The sequence below is a fragment of the Hirundo rustica genome, chromosome 15 (assembly GCF_015227805.2).
Source record: "Hirundo rustica isolate bHirRus1 chromosome 15, bHirRus1.pri.v3, whole genome shotgun sequence".
NCBI lineage: Eukaryota > Metazoa > Chordata > Aves > Passeriformes > Hirundinidae > Hirundo > Hirundo rustica.
In genome coordinates, this window is record NC_053464.1 from 12,332,004 (window position 1) to 12,357,286 (window position 25,283).

Here is a 25,283-nt window from a genome sequence, read left to right on the forward strand (position 1 = left end):
GGTTAGATTCCGATTGGTTTTTTATCGCCTGCTGCTGTACATCAGCACCGAGATGGGGGACTGGGGATGAATGCAGAAGGAAAGGAAATCTGTTATTAAATGCATCTTAAAAGGGAGGGATATGGCAAGGGATGAAGGATCTAAGGACAATGGCATGGACCACTCTTCATCTGTAGGTCAATTTTTATTGCAATTCAGCTCAGCAATTGCGCGAGTCATTATTATCGGGTCAGTTTTATTGGATCAATTTGGCAATCTCAGTGCAGCGTCTAATGTCGAGAGGAAAGATTTCAAAGACTGAAGAGATTTAGGACTCTAAGTCACACTCATGAGCAGCGGAACTTAAACTCTCTGAGGACTTAAGTGCTTTTGAAAATGGGACATGGTCTCCTCACCTCTACACACACTTCTGGAAGCATTTTCCACTTGGCCACAGCACAGCGTGGCGCCCGTCGGTCTCCTCGCTGTCAGTCACGGCACTCAGGTCAAGGACTGAGTGGTTCACAGCAATTACTGGCTTATGAAATTCTCCTTTTCTTCTTCTCAGAATAGTTCTTCCTGTCGAGAGCAGGCATGTTGGCAGGCAGTGATATTGTAGAGAAATTTTTCAGTGAAGAAACAGAGAAACCTGTTGTCCGAAGAAGGCACCATGGTATTTTCCGTGAGTAAAAAATGTTAAACCTGAGAGATGTACACATGAATGTGATGCAGGGATAAACTAAATGAAATGTTGGCAGATCTGGAAAGATCTGATGTGCCACTGGGACAGTGAAGTACAAGCTCCAAGGCTACAAAGGAAACCTGCAAAACTGTTAAATAAAACTGGGGTTTCAAAAGTAAGAGAAAATTTTCATTTAATGCCAGGAGGAATAGCTATTTTCTTCACTTTTGATTGAAATGGCTGTGGAGAAACAGTGCTACAGAGGGGCTCTGGCCATCAGCAGTTGTGTTGCTGCTGCTCCCAACCAGCCTTCAGCTTCCTCAGCTGGGTATGTTCAGAATCTCACCTCAGGGGGTGTGGGGCACATCTCAATTCCACATCCTGGAGTGCAATTCCCATGACTATCCCTTTCGCTTTCCACTTATTTGGTCTCATCAGAAGTTTTCAGTGAGACAAAAGAGATCCATATTTTGAACATAATAAATTACCCCAAGCTCCCTCTCAAAATCTTTGTCCTGATATGTTAAACAGGTGCTGTCCCTTAAGAAATGCCAGTGGATCAGAAATCGTGGTGGTGGCCCCACAGCCTGGATCCCAGCATCTGAGACTGGCTCTTCAACACTGCTCCAGTCCCATTCCAGACCTGCATCCTGCCAGCAGGAAGTGCCCAGCCAGCAAGGGTGAAACAGAGGCCAGCTCTGGGCACCTAACCAGAGAATTCTGTGAGCCCCTGCTCCACCTGGATGTGTCCTTTTCCCACCAAAGAGCTCCGTGTGACTTGGGGCTTTTTATAGCTGATCTTCATCTATCCAGACGGTTTTCCGCTGCTCTTCCCCGATCCTGTCTTTTATTGTCCGGATAAGATCCTCGATGCTGCTCCATGCCTCTGCCTCCACAGAGGCATAAAGGCAAGGCAGCGCTTCCAGCTCTTTCTCCTTCAGGCGGCACATCCGTAAAAACTCATCCTCAGTCTCCGGCTTCGGCAGCAGCTTCCTGTTTCAAATGAGCAGACCAAAAATAAATGTCTTGCATTTTAAGTTAATCCTGTAGTCCCAGCTGTTTCATCAAGAATTTATTTTCTCCTAACTACTTACAAGCAGTAAAAACAATGAAGAATGCAGCTACCCCAGGTCTACCATCCCCTTACCTCCATGCTGCCCCCCAAGGAGAAATATTTGCTATGGGGAAACAATTTAAGAGGATTGAATGGAGGGAGAGTGCAAGTGTTTATGAGCTCTCCTCTTCCAGCTTGCATTACCTTAAGAAATGCTGTGGGAGTGCTGAGCACGGAGAAAACCACATTTTCTTCAGTCTCATCCTCCCACAATGCTCATTGCCACCAGTGACAGTGAAAGAGTGCCAGATTTGGGGAATTCCTGCTTTCTCCAGTTGTAAGATTTCAGGGAGGAGTCATGGGAGGTAATAGTGCACAGAGAAGTACCAGATGGAGAGGGATGAGGTTCTTTATTTCTCTCAGTGAGAAAATTATTGGACTCAAGAATTATTCACTGAACAAGACAGAACATCAAATATGCAAAAGGTTTGACATGTTACCTGAACCTCTTGATGTTTTTCTCTGAGACTCTTATAAAGAGAACAATAGGATATATCTTGGCTTTGATTAAATCCTTCGTGCAGCTTATTCCAGCTTCCAGGAGACAATGCTTGTTCTAAAAACAAAGTCATAACAGTGTCACAAAGGAAAATTCACTGCTGTGGAGTCTCAAGATAATGATATCTATCCCTTACGGGGTCATTTGGAAAGCTCTCTATTTACCATTGTACTGATTTAAAACCTTTTAATCAAATATACATTCGAAGTCCAGCTCCTCCTACTGGTTTTAAACTAGTCAGTCAAATAAGATGCTGAGCTTAACAGCTTTCTGAAAAGGTTTAAAATGGAAATGAATTGCTCTAAAGATGAAGAGTATGATAAAATACCAGTTTTACATATAGACACAAACACACCGACTTGCTTTTTGTTCAGAAAGAACATCTACTGCAACTACTTGTGAGACAAAAACCTATCACTTTAATTCTCCTTTTTTTTCCATGCTGTGCATCAAATCTACTCTATTTGACATCAGATCTCTGTCTTGGGCATTGTTATCTTTGTTCTGTACACCCCTGTGTCTGGGTTTCAGGCTTCTCTTTCCTTTGTCTAGGTCCTTGTATCTCTTACTCTCTCGTGTATTCATATATACTTATGATATGAAAAGGAAATGAATAAAGGATGGAGCACAGAAAATGAAAGGATATTTAACTGCATCTATGTGGGTCATCACAGGGAATGAGGGAGAATATAAAAGGATATGGCTGAGGATGGGAAAGAAAAAGAAACATAAGAGCGCAAATAAAAACCATTTGGGGGAATAAATAAAAATCTGATATTGAAGGAGGGCGGGAGAGAGAACGTGCAACTGTAAATTGGTCAGTCTGTTATCCAAGACATTGAAGAGAGGTTCAGAGAGAGCCCAGAGAAGGGACACAAAGCACCATGAGCACCTTGAGAGCAACAGCCTCGATGTTGGCAGGTACAATACATTCGTATGTGTTCAGATTCTTTTCTCTGCTGAAGATGACAGTCTCTGTCCTTTGCTTCCTTAAGAACTCTTCCTTTGTTACAATATCTAGGGAGAGATGTGGATGGGGAGAGAATCAAATTTACAGCAGCAGAACACGTAGAAAAGTATCCAGTGGTACTTCACACGGGATGTAAGGATGGTTCAGGGAAGGAGGATGAGCAATGAATTGTCTTAACAGCTGCCTCATTTCTTCCATTGAATTCAATTAAAGCTTAATCTGATCACAGCTGAGCATCTCAGCTATATCCTGCACCAATGAGTCCTTGGGCAATTACTACAACACTATGAAGGCATTAAATTAAAACAGTAAATACAATTCCAGCACCTAATGTTATATAGTAACAGTTCAGGGATGGAGGGTGCTGCTAAAAAAAGGCGATCTCTTCAGCACAGGCTCCTAAAATGAGGATTTAGTGTTCCAACATTTGTGTTTAAAGTTTCAAAAAAATTTGGCTTAGGTTTGCAATGTGTGATACCGGCCCCCTTGTGAATTGCAGCTCTACATCAAAGCTTTTGTTTTATGTTGCAAGACAGGAGATATTTATTATAATACTTAACTTCTCAGTTTCTCTGTCTGGATGACTGTAAGGCTGCATACTATGCTGTGGGTATTCAATATTAGTGTAAAAATGAAACGTCAGCTCTGTTTAATGCTGGGTTGTATACAATCCTGCCCTGCAGCCATCATGGCACTGCGTACTGCTTTAATAGTAAATACTTAGCATGGAAGAAAATCAGTCTTTCCAGTAGATCAAATGCACAATCTTCACAGCTTGGATGAGACAGAAACCTAAAGTTGCTCTAGGGAAGATATTCCTCATAATAGCAAATACTAGAAACAAATTAATCAAAATTTCACATTGCCTAGATATGCAGTATGCAAACAGTATGCAAACAGAAAGAGCACTCACAGCATTTCAGTCTCTGAGGGGCAGCCTAGCAACCACACAGCATACACATGGATAATATTTATAGACACAGAATCTCATAACCATGTGTACTGGCTGTCTCAAAAACATTCAAATATCCCAGATAGTCTCAAAAAGCAGGATTTACAGCTACACATCACTCTGATGTGACTTGAAGTACCTCAAGCAGCTCTCACATGTGCATTCCCCTACGTGTGCACGCATATATATGTTCCCATTTCTGACACTGAGGGCTGACAGTCGTGGCCCTCTCTTATCCCATTACCTGGCTTGCATATGTTGAATTCCAGGGCACCTCCAGAGTTGAGAAGCTTCTGCACCAAGGGCTTGGCCAGCATGGTGGGGGTGAACAGCACGGGGCGCCTGCGCTCGCAGTGGATGGGTCTCACCAAGCTATAAGGGATCAGACTGAGCTTCTTATCGATTTCACTCTCGGAATCCAAATCTGAGCAAAGAACAAGACATTTATCCTCTGGGTTCCTCTCCATCAATATTTGGAGGAAAAAAGGAGGCCCCCGTGAACCAGAAATGACATGGTTAGTCATACTGGTCCTCCTTCCCTTATGTTGGGGTTCTCTTCACTATTTCCACAGCACTTTGATGTCCAACCTAATACTAAATAATTCAGCTGCCTTTTGCTTTCCGGGGATTATTTCTTAACCTCTTCAACGCAACATTTGCTTGGAGACTCTCTGCTTGTTAGCTTGACTTACTCCAAGTTAAATGTTTTGGACCAAAGGGCAAGAAAGCACCTAGGAAGAGCTGCCAATCAAACAGGACATTTCAGAGTCCTAAAGCTCCCTGTGAAGAATTAGTGTCCCAAGCACTTTTAGCAAAATCAGTTTTGGTCACAATTGCTGTTGAACTTTTGCAGAGTGGACCACAAACGCAAGACCCGTGATATATTTTGCAGTCAGGCTGTTCTGTAGATGTTTATGTAGGCCTTTGTGTCAGTGCTATGTGTGTAAAGGCTGTTTTAGATTTGTACCTTCCAGTTTATCAGACAGCTGCTTCTTCCCTTCAGACGAGCTCAGAGCCAGGCCCGAGGGCCAGCCTGTGACAATGCGGACCCGCTCGTTGCTGTTCATTCGTTTGTATTTGTTCTCAGACCTACTGACAAACTAAAAAGGTGAACAAAAGAAAGAGAATTTGAGCCTCATTTCTTGCATTATTTACCCTCCCATGTGTTCATCAGCCGACACTCGTTACCTACGAGATCTGAACCACTTGTGTCTATCAAAGACAGGACTCCATGGATCTGTGGACTGAACTCTAAGACTCTTTAAATATCATAGATCTGTTTCAGAGCCTGTGTTAATCCCCTTTGGGATTGGTTGTTTTGTTCTCTGCTCTTAAGAGGCATGTTTTCCCTTCACAAAGCTCTCTGCTATCACCAGTGCTGATGTGTACATCATACCCAGAGTATGTGCACAAATGTATCACAGGCTATACCCAAACTGCCTCTTCTTTTCTCTACCTGAGAGACTTAAAAACTCCCAAATGGCATCTTTTTACAGTCATTTTACACGAGAAATAGGCTTCATGCTTTCCTTCCTCATCCACCCACCTATTCCTCTATCCAAACATTAACTCCTCCTCCTGTGTATTTGCTAACCTTTCCCAACCACCTTCCTTCACAAGGCTTTATCTTTCACACAGCCTCTGTCATGCTCAGAGTCACTGGTCTATAATTAAAGGACTGTTTTCTGATGGAACCCTGTCTCAGAGACTTGGAGATTTGATCCAGCCCATTGGATTTGTCCTTACAGTACAAACAAAGCACATTTCAGCCTCTGGTGGCAGATGTGTGGGATTCCTCAAGGCACATCCGCAATGGAAGCCATGCTCTTAAAAACAAACACCCCACATCACAACAGAAAACACAACCCACCCTTCTCTTTCGTGCATTAAATCTCTTTTTGATAGGAATAAATTCTGATACAACCTCTAGACCTGAGATGGGATTTCTGGACGAATTAGGATATCTACTGTTCAGATCCACTGTTTCAGACATTGCACTGGGGAGTTGAACTTTATTACCTGTAAAATCTGACCCAAAAGAAAGCTTGCTCTGGGTAGGCGAGGGCTGGTTTTTGGGTCGTTCTGCAGGGCAGGCTCCTCTGGCTGCAATGCATTCTAGTGAAAAATAACACAAGAGTTCTTCTTCCCCCTGCTCTTTTTTGTATTTTTACTTAATCATAACATTTGAGAAACAAAAGAAGCCAAGCCAGCTATTTTGTATTTCCCATAAAAGGGAGAGTGGTTGACACCTATCCCAAATACAATGTTCTAAACAAACAGTGGACATAGCACAGCCTGTGCTGACAAACACTGATTTTCACTGCTCTTTACATCCCTTTGTTCACAGACTGTTCTCCACACCGAAGAAAGGGAGAATTTCTGCACCAAGAAAGAGCATGCACAGCTTTTACTTTCACGAGCACCTCTGCCAGTGATCTCTGTCCCTTTGATCAGTGGGGCTGCGAGCACAGAAGGAATGTGTGACACTTAACCTTGACTGAAATCAAGCACAAGCACTGTCTACCTGTCTCTGCAAAACTTAGAAGCATGAATATCTCCCAGACTCTAAAAATAACTTATGGTAACTAATACACCAGGAAGGCAGTTTTAATTATGTAGAAATGGAATTTTGGGGTCTAAAGAAAGAAAAATCAAATTGCTTTTAGTAATGGAAAAGGAGAAATCAAAATGGCTGTTGTGTGTGAAGGCCTGATAATCCCAATTCTCTCCACAGCATCCAGGCTGGAAGAGACAGGTGTTTCTAAAGCAGGAAAACGGACCCTGTGGTTTAGAGGCTTATTCACAATAGGAGAGAAATAATTCTGATTATTAACTGCAAGGACACAGCTTTTTCCTCATATGCACATGAAGATGTATTCAATGTTTACTAACAGAGAAGCATGAGAAGGGTAACTAAAACACAGGACAGAGTTTGGACTTTGAAAGTGCAGTCCCTCCTAGCTGGAAGGGTTAATAGTGAGGGACAATATTATTTAGAGCAAACAGAATGTGCCCATTGCCTGATACAATCAAAACCTACAGAGAGTGTAAACAGGAATTTCTGTAAAATGATGACGAGAAATGAAAAATGAAAAAACAGTAGCAGGGGAGTATGTAAAAAGACTTTGTAGATACTTACCCTCAGTGCCCGAAGGGTGTTGTAGGAGTTTTCTGTCTCATCTTTGCTTCCTCTGTGCATCAACCGCTGCAGCTTCACCAAAAGGAGTTGCTGGGCTCTGAAAGAAAGGATGAAATCACACAGATTATTTTTGAAACCATTCACAAGGAAGCTGGATTGCAATGGGTCTGTGCCTACAGAGAAGATTAAATAGAAATAGCAGTGAGAACTGACTGAAGCATGCAGTAAAGGCAGGAACAAAACAATACGAAGAACTGCAGTGCAGTTAAGGATTAAAGAATATCCGCGGAATATTTGCTTATGATACTTTTTGAGTGACTCACTTTATTTTTTCAGGTAACATCTGGAATCTCCATTCTAAAGTTTTATAGCTCATACCACAGTTTAACATCAGATCTTATCTCCAAATTTAAGACACAGACATGTCTTCCCTTGCAGCAGTAATTAAGTTCCCTGTTTCTAGATCCCTGCTCTCAGTCACTCAGCCACTCTCACCTGCTGTAGCTGGGAATGGTGCCCATCTCCAGGTCCCTGTCAGTGAAGGGATCCACCCTGGCACACAGCCACTCACACCTGCCCTGGTACATGGTGTCGAGGATGTGGACGATCTCGTCACATTTCACTGACAGGGAGCAGCAGTCCAGCTGGCTGGAGATGTTCAGGTTCAGGCGGATGTGAAACGAGTCCCCCGAGGTGATGAGCCCTTCCTCCAGCTCCGACAGCAGCTTGCGGTACCCTGCAGCGGGGAGGGAAGGGGTGAGGCAGGATCTCACATGCTGCTCTTGCTGCATTCCCTCTGGGAGAAGCCACAGCACCAACTCCTGAGCTTCCTCTCAGAGAGGTCTGTACTTCCAGAGCGCTGCCTGCAGTAGTTCCAGCGAGATCCTGGGCCTGCACCTCAGAGATGGGGCACTGACTCAGGGACAGCCCATGCTGCTGCTGCTGTAGGTTCTGTGGGAAAATTCTCATTATAATGCTACTTTTAGGTAACTCTGTTCTCAGCACTCCCCACATGACCTGTGCAACAGAGAACTCAGCAAAAGACACAGACACAGCTCTGCCCTCTAAGTACCGTGTGAGTTCTGCCGCCAATTTTAATGACAAGTTATTCCTCTTATTATTAGCTCTAATTGCCATTCCCAGAATCTATAACATGCTTTATCTGCAGTTAAATGATGCTCAAAAAATTGCAATAGTCTTTCCTACCACTGAAAACATCAAAGAAAATCAAAGGTATCACTTCCTGCGTGATCTATGCAGCTGAAATTCTCTAACCAGCATAAAAACATGAATGTCCATTTATACACACCGGTAAAGAATGGATTTTTAAATATAATTTTTGATACACAACCTGAAATTACCATTATAGAACCCGAACACTAAAATCAAATTCTGTTCACCACACATGAACTCCAGCTGTTAAAGATAAGATAAAGCCACAAAGATAATAAACAGGGCAACTCCATCAGGTAAATGCTAAATCGACCAGCTGGATAAAGATCATTCAGCTCAAGACATTGTATTGCAGAAAACTGTACATAAAAATAAGCTTGAGAGTGTTTCATGAGTCATGTTGCTATTGGCCACCATGTAAATTTTTCAGAATCCTGCTGAAAAGCACATTTGTTTTTTTCTCAGACACCAGGCTAAATGCTGAAGCAGTTCCACAGAGGAGCTGTAATTAATACCAGTGGCATGCTCCAGATTTATCCCAATACAAAGGATATGATGGTCCTGTCACTCTCCTCCAGACAAGTTGCTATAAAAACCCTGAGACTACTTGAGATAAGAAATACTTTTGGTCTTACCTTCATGATTTGATTTGTACTGGAGTGTTACTGGACCACTGCACCTCTGAATTGTCCAGTGAACTTCTTCCTTTGTGCAAGTATCCAAAGGAACACTTTGATTTTCCCCTTTAATGCAGCCCTCCAACTAGATATGAAAGAAATATTACTCTCCAGTGTAGGTTCAATCTCTGAGTCAATTAAACCATTTTTTTTAAAGTGCCATGATCTTCTTCTTATTAAATAACACAGACACTTTGTTATCAGGATGTAGATTATGTCCCAATTATATAATTATTTTTCTCTTAAATTAGGAATGCTAGCAGCCAACAGAACTGCAGCACTTGGGCAGTCCCAGCCTTCCCTGGGAGTAAGAAGTGCAGGAATATAAATTGGTGGGGGGGGGAATGCTTTTTCCCCCTTGGAGGCATTTTAACAGGACAATGGTTTGGGAACATTGGCAACAGAGGGAAAAGTAAGTAAAGAGAAACTTGGCAGAAGCACTGTTGAACTTGTGCTCATGGGATGGCAGGGATAGGTGGGTGGGCAGACACCCAGCGCTGTTTGGTGACGATTTCGCGCTCACCAGCAGGATCTGGTGTCCCTCCCGAAGGCCAGCCTTCTCTGCAGGGGAGCCAGTCTTGACAGAGCTGACGAAGCTGCCTTTGTCATTGCCCCCAAGCAGGGTGATCTCTGAGTTGAGGCTGTCCCCGTTGAGCGTCACACGCTGGATCGTGTGACACGAGCTCCTGACGCGGCCCACGGACGTGACAGAGGGACGGAAGGGTCTGTGTTCATGAGAGAAAGGGACAACTGCTTATCTCACTCTGAGTTAAATGTATGCATGAGAAATGGGAGATAGACAAATAAAATTCTAGCACTATCAAGCACTAGGATCTAAGGACTCTGAAAGAAACCTTCCTTGTTACTGCACAACTTCTGGAGAAGAGCACCTGGTTTGGTCCCAGTGCATCTCTGAAAACTCAGTGTATAACAGTTCTCCACTCAGCAAGCTCTTGCAGCAACATAGCAAGATCACAAGAGGAAATTGAAGCCTTCAGAACTTTTTGTCTGCCTTAAAGTTTTTGAATTTTTAGGATGACCTTCATGGGTTTACAGGACATGAAAGGGCTCCAAGGTAATGTTATACTGCTGCCACCATAATCACTCCTGCTGTTATAACTTCAGCAACTAGTAAATAAATAGAGAACTTCTACCACAGCACCCTTTCCACTCAGTCTCTAAGGCAGGTAAACTAGCATCTCAAATACCTTTCCAGAGAGAACTTTCTAAATATGGAGTTGACATGCTCAAGCTCATAGGCATCCAGGCCTTCTGACTGATGAGAAGAAGAGGAAGAGTGCACTGAAGGAGCTCCATGTGAATGCCTGTCGTGACTGTCATCTGGAGAGAGTAACAAGAATGATAATACGTCCTAGATAAAGTGGCAAAGGTAGAAAAGGGGAAAATGAATTTTAATTGATCCCAGCCAACGATGAAGGAGGAAATTCTTCATGCAGAGGTACGATTCATAGCCACAAGACGTGGCACAAGGAATACCACTCTCATAGAGGAGAAAGTGGGAAGGGACCTCTGGAGCCTGTCTAGTCAAAAGTCAGTGCAGGGTCAGCTCAAAAAGATTGCTCAGGACTTTGTCCAGCTGGGTTTTGATATCTCCAAGGATGAAGAGTTTGAATAAAACTCTCTGGACAACCCTGTTCCAGTGTTTAACCACCCTAATGGTAACAAAACGAACCCTTTTCCCACTTGGTTCTTCTGGAATGACTGCTTTCTTCTTCTCACTACTGGCTGACCCTTTGTTTTCTTCATTTACTCACAGGCTGAGTGTCCCATTTAATTGGAGCAGAGCTGGTTATCTGACAGTCTCTGTAGCTGGGGAGCTGATCACGTTAGCTCATATTTCAATTACACGTGATATCCTCTTGCTTACCATCCAGCTCCAAAGCATCACATCCGAAGCTGTCATTGTCCTCTTCGACCAGGCTGGAATTGAAAACAAACCGTGAGATAATAGAAGAGAAAGAAAGCTGAACACTTTGAAGCTTTCAGCAGATTTCCAGCTTCAGTAGATTTCATTAAATCCTGAAGGAGGAACTTCTGTGAAAAAGGAAGACATTGGAGGTGTTGCATCAGGCAATGGTGCGGCTGCAAAAAAATAAGCAAGTAACATCCTTGAGGGTCCAGGGAAGACACAGAAAAGGGCAGGAGGCAACACGTGTCAGCCAGCATGGGAAGCATGTGAAGCAGCAGGAAGGTTCAGAAGCAAGAACTGCCAACAGCAGTGAGGAAATGAAGATTTTGCTGAGGACAAGGAAGCAGCTGACTGATGGTCTGGTGTGTGACTCACACCACACTCGAGATACAGGGCTGCACCATGCCTGCTGTGCATGCACTGCACCATGGGGGTTTCCACAACAGAGGGAAAAGCCAGAAGTTCACTGATGGACAGAGTGAATGCAAGGGAAGTTACTGAGGTGCAGCAGAAGAGAAGTAATTCATCTGCTTGATTTAAAGTACTTGAAGCATTTTATAGCAGCTTCAGGGTACCTTGCATGGCTACTCAGGTACCTGCAGAACAGAGTGGCAAAGTGCTCCAGGCTTTTGCACAGGAACTGCCACAGCTCCGGTCCCAGCCCAGCTCCCAGTGACACAGCCTTTCCTGCAAAGGTGACTAGGTTGGCTGGCCTTAAAACCACTCTAAATTCACTAAAATTTTGCTCTTACAGGGGTATTGGGCTCTCCAGCCAAGTGAGTGATCTGTCAGCTTCACTAGAAGGGCTTCATTAAAGCATGTCCTTTGGTTGCAAAGCTGTTTAAATAACAGCTTGTTGTTTTTCCCATTCAAAATGATTTGTAGGTCTCCTGTGGAGCTGATATTCCTCATATTTGGCTTCAGCTGAAGGGTGAATTTTTGCAGCCAGGCTGTAGAGAATCAGCTATTTTTACACCATGCATAAGCAGGGAAATAATGTACCTTTTCCTATATTAAATGATGATCTCACCTTTTTCTTTTTTTTTTTTTTTCCCACACAAATTAAGAAGAGATGAACTGTGAAACCTGCAACTTGGCTTGTAAACAGCAATTATTCTGGATTATGTTCACAAATAAGTTCCAAAAATTTATCAAGCTAAAGTTATAAACTACAGTGAACTTTTGGGCAGGCTCTTGAGATACTTGACTTTAGTGATTATCAGCTCAACAAAGTAAGCCCACATTTGGATCTTGTTCCGGGGTATCTTTTCTTTCCACATGAAGAATATCTAATATGAGGGAAAAATTCAGATTTCAGTACAACTCAGTCTTCCAATGCCTTAACACACAGAACAGAATACAGTCAGAGTTACAGTGAAATAAATCCACAAGATGAATAATCTCCATGTAATCTCTACTGTGTTCTGTAATACACTGCAAATATTGAAAAGTTCAGCATGCCAAAGGCTTCTCAAGCACCTGAAGCACAAAACATTCAAATCATTAATAAAAACCCCCTTTTCTCCATCTTCAATTGATACAACACACTTTAAAAAGGGACTTGGAGGACAATGAAGGAGGAGCTAAGGGAGACTAAAATAAACACTGCTTAAATCCTCAGCAGCCTAGAAAATTATGTGGGAGAACCAGCTGAGGATGCCCTCAGTGGAAAGCTGTCTTGCAAAGCTGTCCAGAGAGGAGAGGCAGAAGTGGCAGTCTGCCCAAGATAAGATTGTTTTGAAAACCATAAAAATCTGAATAAAGTTCTAATAAAGATTAGATACTAAAAACAGATCTAATAAAGATCTAAACCCTTCACATATATTGCTTTCTTCTAAATTGTTCTGCCCTGTTTTTTTCTTTTCCCCTTCTGCTTGAAACCTTTAGGGAATGTATTTGTGTCTCTGGGTATTTCTGATGCAGACACTGATGCCATTGACACCACACCAACAGAGCCTGTCTGAGTATCACATTGCAAAAGTCCTTTTAGAAAAGGGGTCAGTGACCTCTAGGGAACTGTGAGGCTGGAGAGGTCTCTCTCCTTCCTGGTGCCAACTTCCCACTCACCAGCTGATGTGATTTCACTGCCAGGGGAAGCCCACGGGGCCCTGACCTGGCAGAAGTGGAAGCTGCAGCAGAAGGTGAAGCCAAGGGCAAAGCCTTTCTCTCCCCTCCCTTCTCTGCTGAGAAACAGACCCTGAGACTCACAAAAACCACCTCCCTCCTCCATTCCTCACAGACGTGCAAGCAGCTCTGCTCTACTTTGGCAGCTTACAGAGCAAAGGGGGAGCTTTGAGAGAGGGGAAAGAACAGGGACATGAGGGCAGCATGGAGCTGAGGGGCAAAAACTGAAGTAGGATCAATGCATGAAGGCAGAGAGAGCACTTTCTCCAACAGCATCAGTGCCGAGTCATTCCAGTGCTGTTTGTGTTCCAGTCAGTGCTGCAGGGTGATCCCGGTGTCACTCATCCCAGACACTCCGGAGTGCTTTGGACAAAACGCGTGATGAAGGGCTGAGCCTTGAGAAGTTTGAGTGAATCCTGCGCCTTACAGAGACTCTTCAACAAGAGGCAGAGACGAGGAGCTCTCCAGCCCCTCTCCCCGTGTCCTTGTGCCGGGTTTCCCCACGTGTGACCCACCTGCAGTGAGGGGTGTCCTCTTTGCAGCGCCGCACGATGGAATCGTTCCCGGGAGGCTCAGGGGTGGTCGACATGATGCTGTCGTTGCGATTCCGCAGGGTTTGCTTTCAACGAGAAACCAAAAGATGTCAGAAGGTTTGTCTGGCTGAAATGTGCTCTCACTTCTAACTCACAGCAGCATTAGCAATGGTGCTCTGCGCTGGCTGTGCTGACTGAGAAGCACACACAGAAAAAGAAGAGAAGCTGATTCTAGCTGTGCAGAATCCAGGAGCACTCAAATATCCCAGTTTTTAGCACAAGGCACAGCTTGTGTGCTGCCACTGCACCTCCTGTGACCACATAACTGCCTGATTTACTGAACCGTTGTAACTTTAGTTTTGTGTGTGGCACAACTGACAGGAGGAGGGGGATGAAAAGCAGTATGTGTACTTATCTAAATATATATAGTTGGAATGAGGAAGAAAAAATACTGATCTCCATATATTAAATAATTAATCTTCCAGTACACTGGAAACTAAACCCTGAATTGCACTAGAGGGAAAACAGTATAAGTCATCTAAACATCCAACAGATATTCCAAAAAATATTCCTAACCCAGCTAAGCTTATTACGAGCGGCAGCAAGTTCTTTCCTGGCTATTCTTGAGTATAATTTCCTGGGGGCAGCATTTTTCACGGTGTTCTAGAAAGATGTTTTGTTCTTTGTTATTAACACTCTGCAAGAGCACTCTCTCTATCTGCCTGTCCTGCTGTGTCAGTGCTCACATATGTATAATGGAATATCTACCTTGGAAGATTATGGGGATACAGCAAGCAGGGAAGAAATGGCTTGACTATGGTATGCAGAAATTTCCAACTGTGATCTGCACCCCTTTCCTCACTCACTGTTACAGACAGGAAAAGCATTACAGAACTCAAAAAACCCTTAAAATTTTCTCAGATAAGTTACAAAGCAGCTTTTAAAGCAAATCTCTTTCTTCTAAAAGTAAATGTTAAATGGCATAAGGAGACAGCAAGATATCATAAATACTCTGAAATATCTTTAAATAAACATAAACCAATTCTGTGATTTTGGGAAAGGCTAATAACATAGTTCTAACAAAATGCTGATGAAAGGATTAAGGGAGCTTCTGACAAGGGCCTTGAATGGGATCCCAGCTGGGATGCTGGGGAAGTGCTAATATTGAGTTGTGAAAGCTCTGAACTACATTAGGAGAGATGGCTGCAGACAGGCAAGGAGCATCCTTACGATCTTGGTGACTTCACAGCTGCTGATGGAGTTGCTGATGGACACAGAGGAGCTCGTGTCCGTGCGGCCGGTGCTGCCCTCGGCCCCATCCTCATCCTGTGCTCTGACTGCTGCGCTCCCGGGGACAAGGGAAACACACAGAGAAAACACACCAGAGAGAAGCATGTCAGAGCACTTCCAACACAGAGCCTTGCACACACGTGCCACTGCACTTATGTTCTCTTTCCATTTTGGCCAGTCTTGTATGGACAGAGCCCCGGACATGCTGCTGCTCTGCAGCCCTGGCTCCCGTTCCTTCCCCAGCAGTTCCCAACAAAGCGCAGAAATCTCCACCCCTCTGCACAGACTCCTGCCCACTTTGTCTCTCAGCTCCGTCCTGGATGTTTTTGACAGATCTCTGGATGCTATTTGACATATTAAAGAATGATTGTTTAATGAATTTGTTTTAATTTCCCCACCTGAATCTGGACATCTGCAAGGTTTGGCTCATTGGATTACGCTTTGTTACCACAAAGAATTTACAACAAGGACCAAGAAGCCTGAGATCCCTCAGCAGCCCCCAGTAACACAGGGAATGTGCATGGGTACCTGCAGGTTCCACCCTGCCTGGCAGCAAAGCTGCTGTTTAACATGGAATACCTCGGGGCAGGAGCCGTGTTTCCCAGGATATTTTGTCCAACAGGGGCACACACAGCTACTGAAGGAAGAGCTGCCTCTGACTGTGTCTGGTGTTTCAGGGGTAGTGTTAAAGAAACAAGAGGAATTAGGAGTGGCTCAAACATGAGTGTACAGCAACAAATTTGGTAACCTGGCAGCTGGCTGGGGCATGGGTCAATCCCCCTCTCCCTCTGCAATGCTTTAGATTTAAAATTAATTCCCTTTTGCTGAAGGACAAAAGAACTCATCAGACAATCACTAGATTAGGGCCTTTTCAGCTTGAATGATTTTTCCAACTGCAAAAAGAGAATGGTATAATGATTTTTCATACAGATGTTACACAAACGACTTTACAACTTTTGTAAACACAATGGAAAACTGAGTAAACAGAAAGTTTAGGTAAGCTTTGGGATGCACATCCTGTGCCTGGGGAGGTATCTTTGGATGGAGAGGACAGAGAAGTAGAACACTTGACTACTTTAAATCATTAAATTTGTAACTGTAAGAGAAACTGGGTTTTTATTGACCTGGACTTAGTTAAGAATTCCCCTGGTTGGCATATTTGTTAAAATAACTTAAAGAGATTAAGTGCAAGAGACAAAGCAATGGAAAAGGAATAAGGACATGGGTGTCTTTCTGACCTTGAAACTCTGATGTTTTGTTCATGCTGACAGGGGATTTAGCTCTTGGACTTATCTAAAAGAAAGGGGACAAAAATCAGCACAAATGCAGAATATTTACTACACACTGTAAACCAGATACTTTCACCACCTTTTTCCACTGTTATGTTGTAATGTACTCTTTCTCTTTTAAACAACAGGACACAAAATTTAGAAGCTATTTAGGTATCTAAATCCAGCAGCAGTGATGGAGGGTGAGCTACTTCACTACTTTTGAATGTCTGGCCCAAATGCATTGCAATTTCCAGATTCTGCTGAGGAAACAAAGAGACAAAAGGTGAAGTGGGTGCCTTGGGACTGGTTTCAGGCAGCTGTTAATACAACAGACATCCTTTTGGAGTGTGCTATGTGAAAAATGCAGCTCCATCGCCATAAGTAATAATGACAGTCAGAGCTCAGAAAGGTTATGAAGGGCAGGGAGAATTCAAACACAGATGAAAGGAAAGAGAACCTCAAAAGTCCAAGTGTTAGATTTTTTTGTGGTTTTTTTTTATAGTTCATGAATCCAGCATCAGATAATAGCCATGTGAATGCAGCTAGCTGGGGAAAGCATGAACTTAACTCATGCTACCCCTTCCTGTTCGGGGTGAGGAAAATTGCCATAATTTAATTCTAAATTAGATAGTTAATTTTGCTCTAGATTGTGTCCATTTCTTCCTATTTTTCCTTCCAGCTGCTGAAAGCTTTTCCACCAATGCTTCGTTTTTCACCTTCAGTGTGTGTTGGACCTCAGGCATTATGTCATTTTTTTTTTCCCACTAATGTTAAGGAGGCAAAGAATCAATTTATTGACAACGCTCCAAGAATGTGAATGAACAGCAGAAGCAAGAAGAAAACAGAAAATGGGGAGAAGGGACAGAAAACAGCCTATGAAGCCTGATTAGATCTGCTCCTCAAGATGCAAATCACCACAGGGCAAAAACTGACAGCTCACTATCATACATAGATCTGTTCTTTACAGCAGTTTCAGAGGCACAGCCACAAAATGTGTTATGTCTGATAGTTCTAGAAGTCCCTGCTCTGTGTCATTCCACCCTCAGATTCACACACACCTGGATCCCCTTTAGATTCACTCTTCTCTTGAGACGAACTTGATCAGGCAAGAAGAACTTGTTGTCTTCTGGAGAATCCTCAGAAGTGGAGGAGTCATCGGCTTCCTGACCATTGGCTTTTGGGCCAGAAGTCCCAAAAGCCTGGGAGATAACGGTGATGGGAAGATTCCGTGGCAAACTCTAAAGATCACAAGGGAACACTTTATTTCTGAGTCCAGTTTGGTACAAGTCATGACCTTCCTTTAGAATAATCTGGCTGAACCTATTGCAACTGCAGTGCTTCAGAAGCTCACGTGGAATGTGGCTCCAGACCCTATCAGTAATTTGGGCTGAGATTTGTGGGGATTTCTGTTCACAGACTGAATTCTTTTTCACACTCATTCCTAAAAAATATTTTAAGTTTCTACCCCAGTGTAGAAAATAATTGTTTTTCTGCATTTTTTTTCCCCTTCCATTTAAAGTCAAGCTGTGGAACAGCAGCCTTTGGGCAGCCATGTGCATGACAGACAACTTGAAAAACACTATAGCAAAGAATTCACAATACTGACATTTAGTAGGAGGAGAAATTTTTTTTAGGTTATTTCATGGAGGGAATTAGAAAATCCCCTCTCCCTTCCAGACCAAAACATTTGCAGAAGCAAGAGAGAAGATGTCTGTCTTGCTGAGCCGTACCTGGTCGAGGAAGTTGCTGTCCTTGGAGAGGCGCCGCAGTTTGCACTCCAGGTTGACGATGCACGCTTCCTTCCGCACCACCTCGATTCGGAGCTCGTCGTTCCTCTCCTCCAGCTCCCGGATCTGCTTCCTGTATTTATCCTTCTCAATCAGACAGTGGGAGTACTGTGTCTGAGCCTCGTCGCGCGAGCGGAACGCCTGCAGCGGGGCAGGAAACCTCTTTGGCACCCGGGCACCAGACCCTCCACCTGCTGCTTTTGTTTGTAAGGTGTTGGCAACGGGGCCTTCAGAAGTGGTGCCCAGTCACCCATTAACACAGCAGTCAGGACCAGGATGGGCCACAGTAGCAACATTTAAAATTATGGTGATGAGGGTGGTTCATTTACAGCTCCCTCTGGGTTGGTAGGAAAATGTCCCAGAGTGAAAATGGGGTGACTTGACACTGACAAAAAGCCTTGCAGGAGCTGCTGATAGGATCCTGGTCCTGCCTGCCAGATGCTACACTGTGGAAACAACTCAATATTACCCTGTGCTTAATTACCATAATGCAAATCCCAACAAGTAATTCTTTTAACTGCTTATTTTATAATGGTATTTTGGGCCCAATTACCTACAATTCCCCAAAGTGACACAGAACAGACAGAGGCTTTTGCTATTGATTTTCCCCTGCTTTAACTGTGAGATACCTGGTCCCGCTCCTTTTCCACCTCCTCCAGCTGTATCATCACAGTGTTCATGCGGTGCTTGTACATCTCACAGTCTTTTCCTAGTGTTGAGCACTTTAACTCCAAATCTTCTTTCTCCTCGAGATACTGGAAACAACACACTGTTAACCACTGCTCTCAGCGGCATTCTGGGCACCAGCCTGAGGAATTCCATCTCTCTACCTTTCCATTCCTCACCTTGTCTCTCAAGTCCTCCACATGACGGATCTCCTCTTGGAGATTAAAGATCTTGTTGACCAACTCGTGACGATCTTCCAGTGCCTCCTTACGGTCGTGTTCCAGAATATCCAAAATGGCTTTGTCTGAATCTGGCAAACCCCTCTTGTCAGCCTGAGGAAAGACAGGTTTTAGAGCCAGGCCAGGGAAACAGAAAATAGTTTTGCAGGGAGAGAAGTATCAGAGACAGTAACAAGCAAGAGGAATAGCAAATGAACAAGGTACTGCAATGGGAAAGCAGGAGAAGAGATGGACATTTGTTCGTATTTTAAAGCAGAGTCAGAAAAGATGAATAAAATCTATCTTGCTGTCAGAATAGTCTGATGAAGGAACTGTTTTACTGGTCTATTGTACTGGCTATAATTTGATCTGGTTTGGATGCAATGACAATTCTTCACTCCAAGCCCTGCATTCGAAACTCTTTTCTATTAATCAGCTCTAACTGAGCACAAAAATCACCCTTTTCCAAAGAGCAGAGCCTAAGAAAATATTCAGGAGAATTTTTAAGGCATGCACAGGCTTTTCAGGGCTCTGCTCAGAGAATATTAAATGCCTGGAGTACCTTGTACCACTGCTTCATTTTCTACACCATCCAGGAATATAATTTCTTTCAGATTTAAAATGAACAAGATTACCAAAGTGGGTTCCAACATAATTGCCATCCAAAATTAACCATAAATGGAAGATGAAAAAAGCATAAAATGCTAGCATGGAATATGCATATTTATTTTTCTAGGTATTTCAGTTTATTTTTGAAATACCTAGTCTGAGTTGGAGATTTCAGGGACATTTTGGTTATCCAGTATTTCTAAGCATACCTAAGCATTTCTAAACCAAACTGGTTCGAGTTTATTTCTACTTTCACTTAGGAGAATTTAAATCCTTTTTTTAGCTATTTCTCTGTTTCTTTAAGTGTTATAAGACAATTTCAATTAATATAAGAGACCTACGTTGTCCAGAACTCCCAGGATCTTCTACCCTACACTCTTTTTCAACCTTTGAATTGGATTTGTGTTAGAACTAAGAATCGTTAGGCACTGCTAGAGGCTACAGCCATTTCTACTGATAATTTTCAAGTGTCATTTTAAAATGCCACAAGCCTTTTCTAACAAAGTGCTAACTAAACTCACATATATCCCAATATTTGGTTACGTACTTCACAGAGGAGTCCTAAATGTGCTGCACACCTACTGTTTTCCCTACCTGCCCAAGCACAGGTTGGTGAAGCTTCCTGCGCAGGTTACAGCAGGGTTCTGCAGGGCACCCTGGTGCTTAGTGACCACTCAAGTACAGGAACCTTTATCATCCCCTGCTTCATTAAAACCTTTTGGCAAAGATATGAGAACAGCCTAACATGGGGCACACAGAGCCACTGTCAGAAATGTCTGTGCTGGCTGTTTCACACACATTTGTAGTGACAGGCTGGTACAATGTTCAGCAATTAAACACTGCACTCTTGGAAGAGCCAATTTCTCATGAACACTTAATTTTTTTAGAGGGCTATTTTTGTAGAACTCCTCCTCGTGCATGTGTCTGCACAGGGAGCACTCCAGGCAGCTGGGAGCTGTACAAGCAGCCTTCTGTTTGTCCAAACTTTGCACTTGTGTTGGTTGCAGCTTTGCAGGCAGAGGTTTCAGCCCACACTTCCTGCACTGTAACTGGAGTAAGTGTGAGTTTGGATTTTAAAGGCAGCAAGCTGCTTTTATACCTGAATGATGGACTGTAACTCCTGGATTTTTGTCTTCATCATCTCATTTTCCCGCTCCAGCTCCAGAACTTGCTCCTTTTTGGGTCGGTTTTCAATATCATTTTTCAGCTTCAAAGACTGGTTCCTCTCCAGCTTGCACTCCTCTTCCACCTTGTTCAAGCGATGCTTCAGCTGGTCAATCTAGAGCAGCCAGGGAGCAGCGAAAAGGAGAAAGAGGAGAGGAGGGGAATCCTCCCTAGCTCTGACATTTACTGCTCTGAAAAACTCTCACTTCCAGGTGGAAAACACACGAGGGAAAACAGCTCAAACTGTGAATGCTAACGAGAAGTTGATAATTAGGTGCTGAATGTCCACAATAGAACTGGAGAAGACTCAAGTACAAACCTGCTACTCACCAGTTACAACTCATGGGCTGGTGGTGAAATTTTAGAATAGCTGGACTAAAATAAAGTGGGACATTCTCAACCCACCAAAAAATAAATAAAGAGATATGAAACAGAATGAACAATCAAGAGGCTGCTGCACACTGTGCTTTCTGCACATGGACTATTTGGATCAGAAGAACAGGAGAATTCAGGATATCTTCCTGAATAAATCCCCAGCAGCAGTAGTGCTGCTGGATAACTGTACCAAGATATTACTGAGCCTAAAAAAGCTAAAATTATGTTTTCAGCAAGCAGTTATATTTTAAATTTTATTTTTACTTGCATTCTATTCTGTTAATTAATTATCTGCCATTAATACACTTCACTGCTCTTGGCATTTCTGTACAGTGATGCCTTCAATCATCTGGAGAAGCAAAGCAGATGAGAGCTCCACATCTTTCTGCTGTCAGAGGAGCTTTCATTTTCCCAGATGCCACTGGCACTCTCTATCACTGCCCAGAGCATTCATCTCACCTCCAGCTGCAGGTCCCGGCTCCTCATCACAGCCATGCTCTTCTCGTCACTCAGCTGGGCATATCTCATGGCCAGATTGTAGTTCTCATCTTTCACCTTGACCAGCTCATCGTTGTAGTTATTCCTCTCCTCCTTCATCTTGTTGTATCTCTCCTGGAAAGTCAGCAGCTCTATCTTGTTCAGCTTTAGCTGCTTTCGTTCATCCTCCAGCTGGCGGGACTTGGCCAGGAGCTCACAGCGCTGCACGTCTTTTGTCTTCACTTGCTGCTGGAGCTTGATGATCTCATTCATTAGGAAATGGGTAAGGCCTTCATGTCCCTCCTCCACTGAAAATGTTTGAGCAGCTTATCAATGTTTGGCAATGTAATTAAGTGACTTTATTAATGAGGTAATAAATCAGATCAGCAGAACTATGTAAGAAACAAATGGCCCAGAATATGTACAGAGGTGCAGAATTTACACAAATTCATACACATCTGTATGTCTAACTGGGAACAGTGCAAATATACACAATATACACACGTACAGCTTGTCTGGATAGAAGATAAGGCCTTTACATTTGTCTTGTTTCAGCTGAGCCTGTGGAAATAGCACAACATTGGCACAATGAATCTGTGCAAGTACAATTAACGCTTCAAATGTGCTGCACATGTGTAGGTCATCAGTGTAATTTAGTCCACTGTTCCAACACAGCTTCTCTTGAGAATTCTGGCAATGCCTATCATTCCATTTGAAGCTCTTCAGCTTCATGGTTGTCAGTTGTCCCTTCGCTTTATATGTTATCTACTACATTTTGCTTTGAAGGGGACTGAAAAGCATTCTACACCAAGATTAGCTTTCATTTCCATTTTTTGCCTGAAAAAAAACAAGCCAGTCTTCCAGAGAGTCCTTATTTCAACAGGCTCCTTTGTGATTGGTTCTACTCACCAACAATAGTGGAAAATCTCCGTGTAGGTTCTTTCCCTGTCACCAGTTTGTAGAGTTCAGGGTAGTAAAACTCCAGGCTCTCTAGGAACACCACGTAGCCCCTCTGGCCCTTGGTGTGGAGGATGTCCAGCAGTCGGCCTGGGCACAGAGAGCAGAGAGGTGACACATCAGCCCCACGAGCAGCACGAGCAAATACCACACCCCTGACGCTCCTAAGGTTCATCTCTGCCATGGCAACGAGCTGTGCAAAATCCGTCTGATTAACTGAGTTCAGCTGAACCCATAAAGTAGTGCCACCAATTCTATATGTGCTGATCGTTATTCTGAGGGAGTGTGGGCAAATTGGTCTCTGGAACAGAAATTTCAAAGGACAAGTAATTCAGCGCAGCCTTTACCAGGCAGGGATGACAGATCATCCAGTGACAAATCACAAAGTGCTGCAAGACAGCTGAAAAGCGACTCCTGGAATGTCACTGACTGCTGCTTGTGTTAACTGAAATATTTGCCAAGGCTTTGATGGGAGTTTGAACCCCACGAGCTCCAGTCTGCACAGCACTGGAAAGAGTCTTTGTTATCAAAATAGCAGCAGAATCTCCCTGTACTTTAAACCTCCTGTAAATAAGATAAAAGTTTCCATCTGCCAATCTGTAACTTGATTCAGGCTCTCTCCAGACTTAGTAGAGCAAAGCTATTCAGACAGAGATGCAGATGGAGCCAGTGACCAGATAATTACCTGCTCTGTTAATTTTGGAGGGCAGCATGAGTGAGTTGAGCACCTCATCCTCATCCTGCTCATCGATGACTTTGCACTGCCGTAAGTAGGGGGTCAGTTTGGCTGGGTTGATGTAGCGGCTCAGCATGTGCCGATTGCACTCCACATTCTCCCACAAAGCCTCCTCCTCGTCTTTCAGGGCCTCCAGGCAGTCATCCATCTCTGGCTCTGCTGCTGAACAAGGGACACAACTGGCAAATGAGCACCAAGCAGGACAATCCTGGTACTTTTTCTGTGTTTCCATGTCATATGGGATGAGCTCGGAACCACTTCTGACTAATGCTGGGCTTGCCCAGTACTGAAGCTGTTTGTAGTGCAGCCTGTGCACAGCTCACCCGGGAAATGACAGTTCTCAGAAGTGCTGTCTATGAACTACGGCTCATCCCTCTCCAGTGACGAATCTGCACTCAGCCAACTCCACCAAGCTCTCTACAAGTCAGAGGACACCTCTGAGAGAGGCAATGGCAAAGGGCAGAGTGCAAGGCAAGAAGGGAATGAACCTGCAGAGCTCAGAGCAAAGACAAATTCTGGCTGCAGGCAATGAAGGCTTTCATCCTCCCCTCCTTTGCTCCTCGGAGCTGTACTGATGTGAACCCACACAGATGTGAGTGTAAGTGGCTGCACACAAGAACAGCTGGGGCAGGTCTGTGTCTGCAGCTGGCTCTGGGTGCACTGAGGGCTGGGAGTGCAGGTACCTGGGAGCTCAGACCTTGCCTTTCCCCTAGGGAGGGCAGGTAACAGCACTGTGTCACTGCAGTCTGAAAATGTTCTTGACTCATGCAAATGTTGTCACACGGTTTCTGAGTGCTTGCGAAGCAATTTCCTGCCAGGTCCTAATTTGTACCCACCTCATTAGAGAAGGTTACACGGCAGGCAAGAGAACTTCTACTGAAGTTAAAACTAAAGCAACTTTGTTATTAAAAAAAAAAAAAAAAAAAATATATATATATATATATATATATATATATATATATATATATATATAATTCTTTCCTTTTTTCTTTTTAAATAAATGCTAATCTTTCAACTAGTACTATTTTTGCATTCTAGCTTTCGCAGGACCTTGTGATCCAGGCTGCACGTGGAACATAAGCTTCTATTTCAAGTTCAGAGACCCTGGTGGAAGAAGAATATGCAGTTCTTGGATCATATGAGACCAGAGCTCTGCTTTATGAGGCTTTGCTGATAATCAGTAACTAAAGACCTCCAAAGCACCATGTTGTTTTTCTCAGCTTCCAGCTTTAGGAGCTGGGGAGCAGCCTGTGTTACACTGAGCATCCCTGAGCAAACCCAGCTAAGTGCATAGCCAAGGGCTATTAATTCCTCATTTTGAAAACTAAAGCCAAAAGTGCTAATCTGCTAAATAATGTGTTTGTCAGCATTCTCAAATAATGAAATACAGAATATTCCTACAAAAACAATGCATGCTCTCTGCTTGATGCTTTTAAAAGCTTTCCCAATTTGTCAAAAATTCTAGTCTGGGTTTCAATATCTCTGTGAGAAAAAATTGGATGGTTTTTCACAGTATGGCCAAGTTAAGGGAGTATTGGCAGGGGCTTTATTCTTCTCCTGTACTCCAGCAGAGTTCTTTTCTTTGCAGTTTCACATCCTAGGAGCCACTTATTCCACATTTGCTTTGATGCTTGCATGGGGATTCATTACTCCAGTGACTGCTATTTCATATTCTGGGAGAGACAGCAGTCCCCAGAGGGCCAAGAAAACCAGAGCAGTTCAAAGGCATGTAGAATCATGGGGCAAGGCTGTAGTTAGGGGAAAACCCTCCCTGATCTTATGAACTCCACACTGGATGGGTGAAATTCTCACTGAATGCCAGTATTTATGTGTGGTAAAAATGACACTGAAGCAATGAGCAAAATAAAGGTAAAACAAAAGAGAAAATCTTTACAAAGCAGGTTGCAGTGGGAGGAATGCTAAAGGTGAGAGCTTCATCTGAAGTCCTCACACATTCTCGT

The 25,283-nt window shown here is 43.5% G+C and overlaps 1 protein-coding gene across 1 annotated transcript in view; it reads right to left on the reverse strand.

Annotated features, from left to right (window-relative positions):
* Positions 1-200: 200 nt before the first annotated feature.
* Positions 201-25,283, reverse strand: part of CARD11 (caspase recruitment domain family member 11) — a 43,938-nt gene continuing 18,855 nt past the window's right edge. The window contains exons 2-24 of the mRNA XM_040078986.2: positions 23,272-23,484; positions 22,539-22,676; positions 21,612-21,937; positions 20,713-20,892; positions 18,966-19,118; positions 18,750-18,875; positions 18,064-18,261; positions 17,392-17,571; positions 16,301-16,355; positions 15,003-15,112; positions 13,755-13,858; positions 11,074-11,126; positions 10,394-10,526; positions 9,709-9,910; positions 9,144-9,270; positions 7,831-8,071; positions 7,336-7,432; positions 6,216-6,311; positions 5,164-5,296; positions 4,441-4,620; positions 3,167-3,291; positions 2,216-2,331; positions 201-1,654 (exon numbers count right to left, since the gene is read on the reverse strand). Coding sequence (XP_039934920.1) covers positions 1,450-1,654; positions 2,216-2,331; positions 3,167-3,291; positions 4,441-4,620; positions 5,164-5,296; positions 6,216-6,311; positions 7,336-7,432; positions 7,831-8,071; positions 9,144-9,270; positions 9,709-9,910; positions 10,394-10,526; positions 11,074-11,126; positions 13,755-13,858; positions 15,003-15,112; positions 16,301-16,355; positions 17,392-17,571; positions 18,064-18,261; positions 18,750-18,875; positions 18,966-19,118; positions 20,713-20,892; positions 21,612-21,937; positions 22,539-22,676; positions 23,272-23,484 — 3,491 coding nt within the window. The 3' untranslated portion in view covers positions 201-1,449. The remainder of the gene's footprint in view (positions 1,655-2,215; positions 2,332-3,166; positions 3,292-4,440; positions 4,621-5,163; positions 5,297-6,215; positions 6,312-7,335; positions 7,433-7,830; positions 8,072-9,143; positions 9,271-9,708; positions 9,911-10,393; positions 10,527-11,073; positions 11,127-13,754; positions 13,859-15,002; positions 15,113-16,300; positions 16,356-17,391; positions 17,572-18,063; positions 18,262-18,749; positions 18,876-18,965; positions 19,119-20,712; positions 20,893-21,611; positions 21,938-22,538; positions 22,677-23,271; positions 23,485-25,283) is intronic.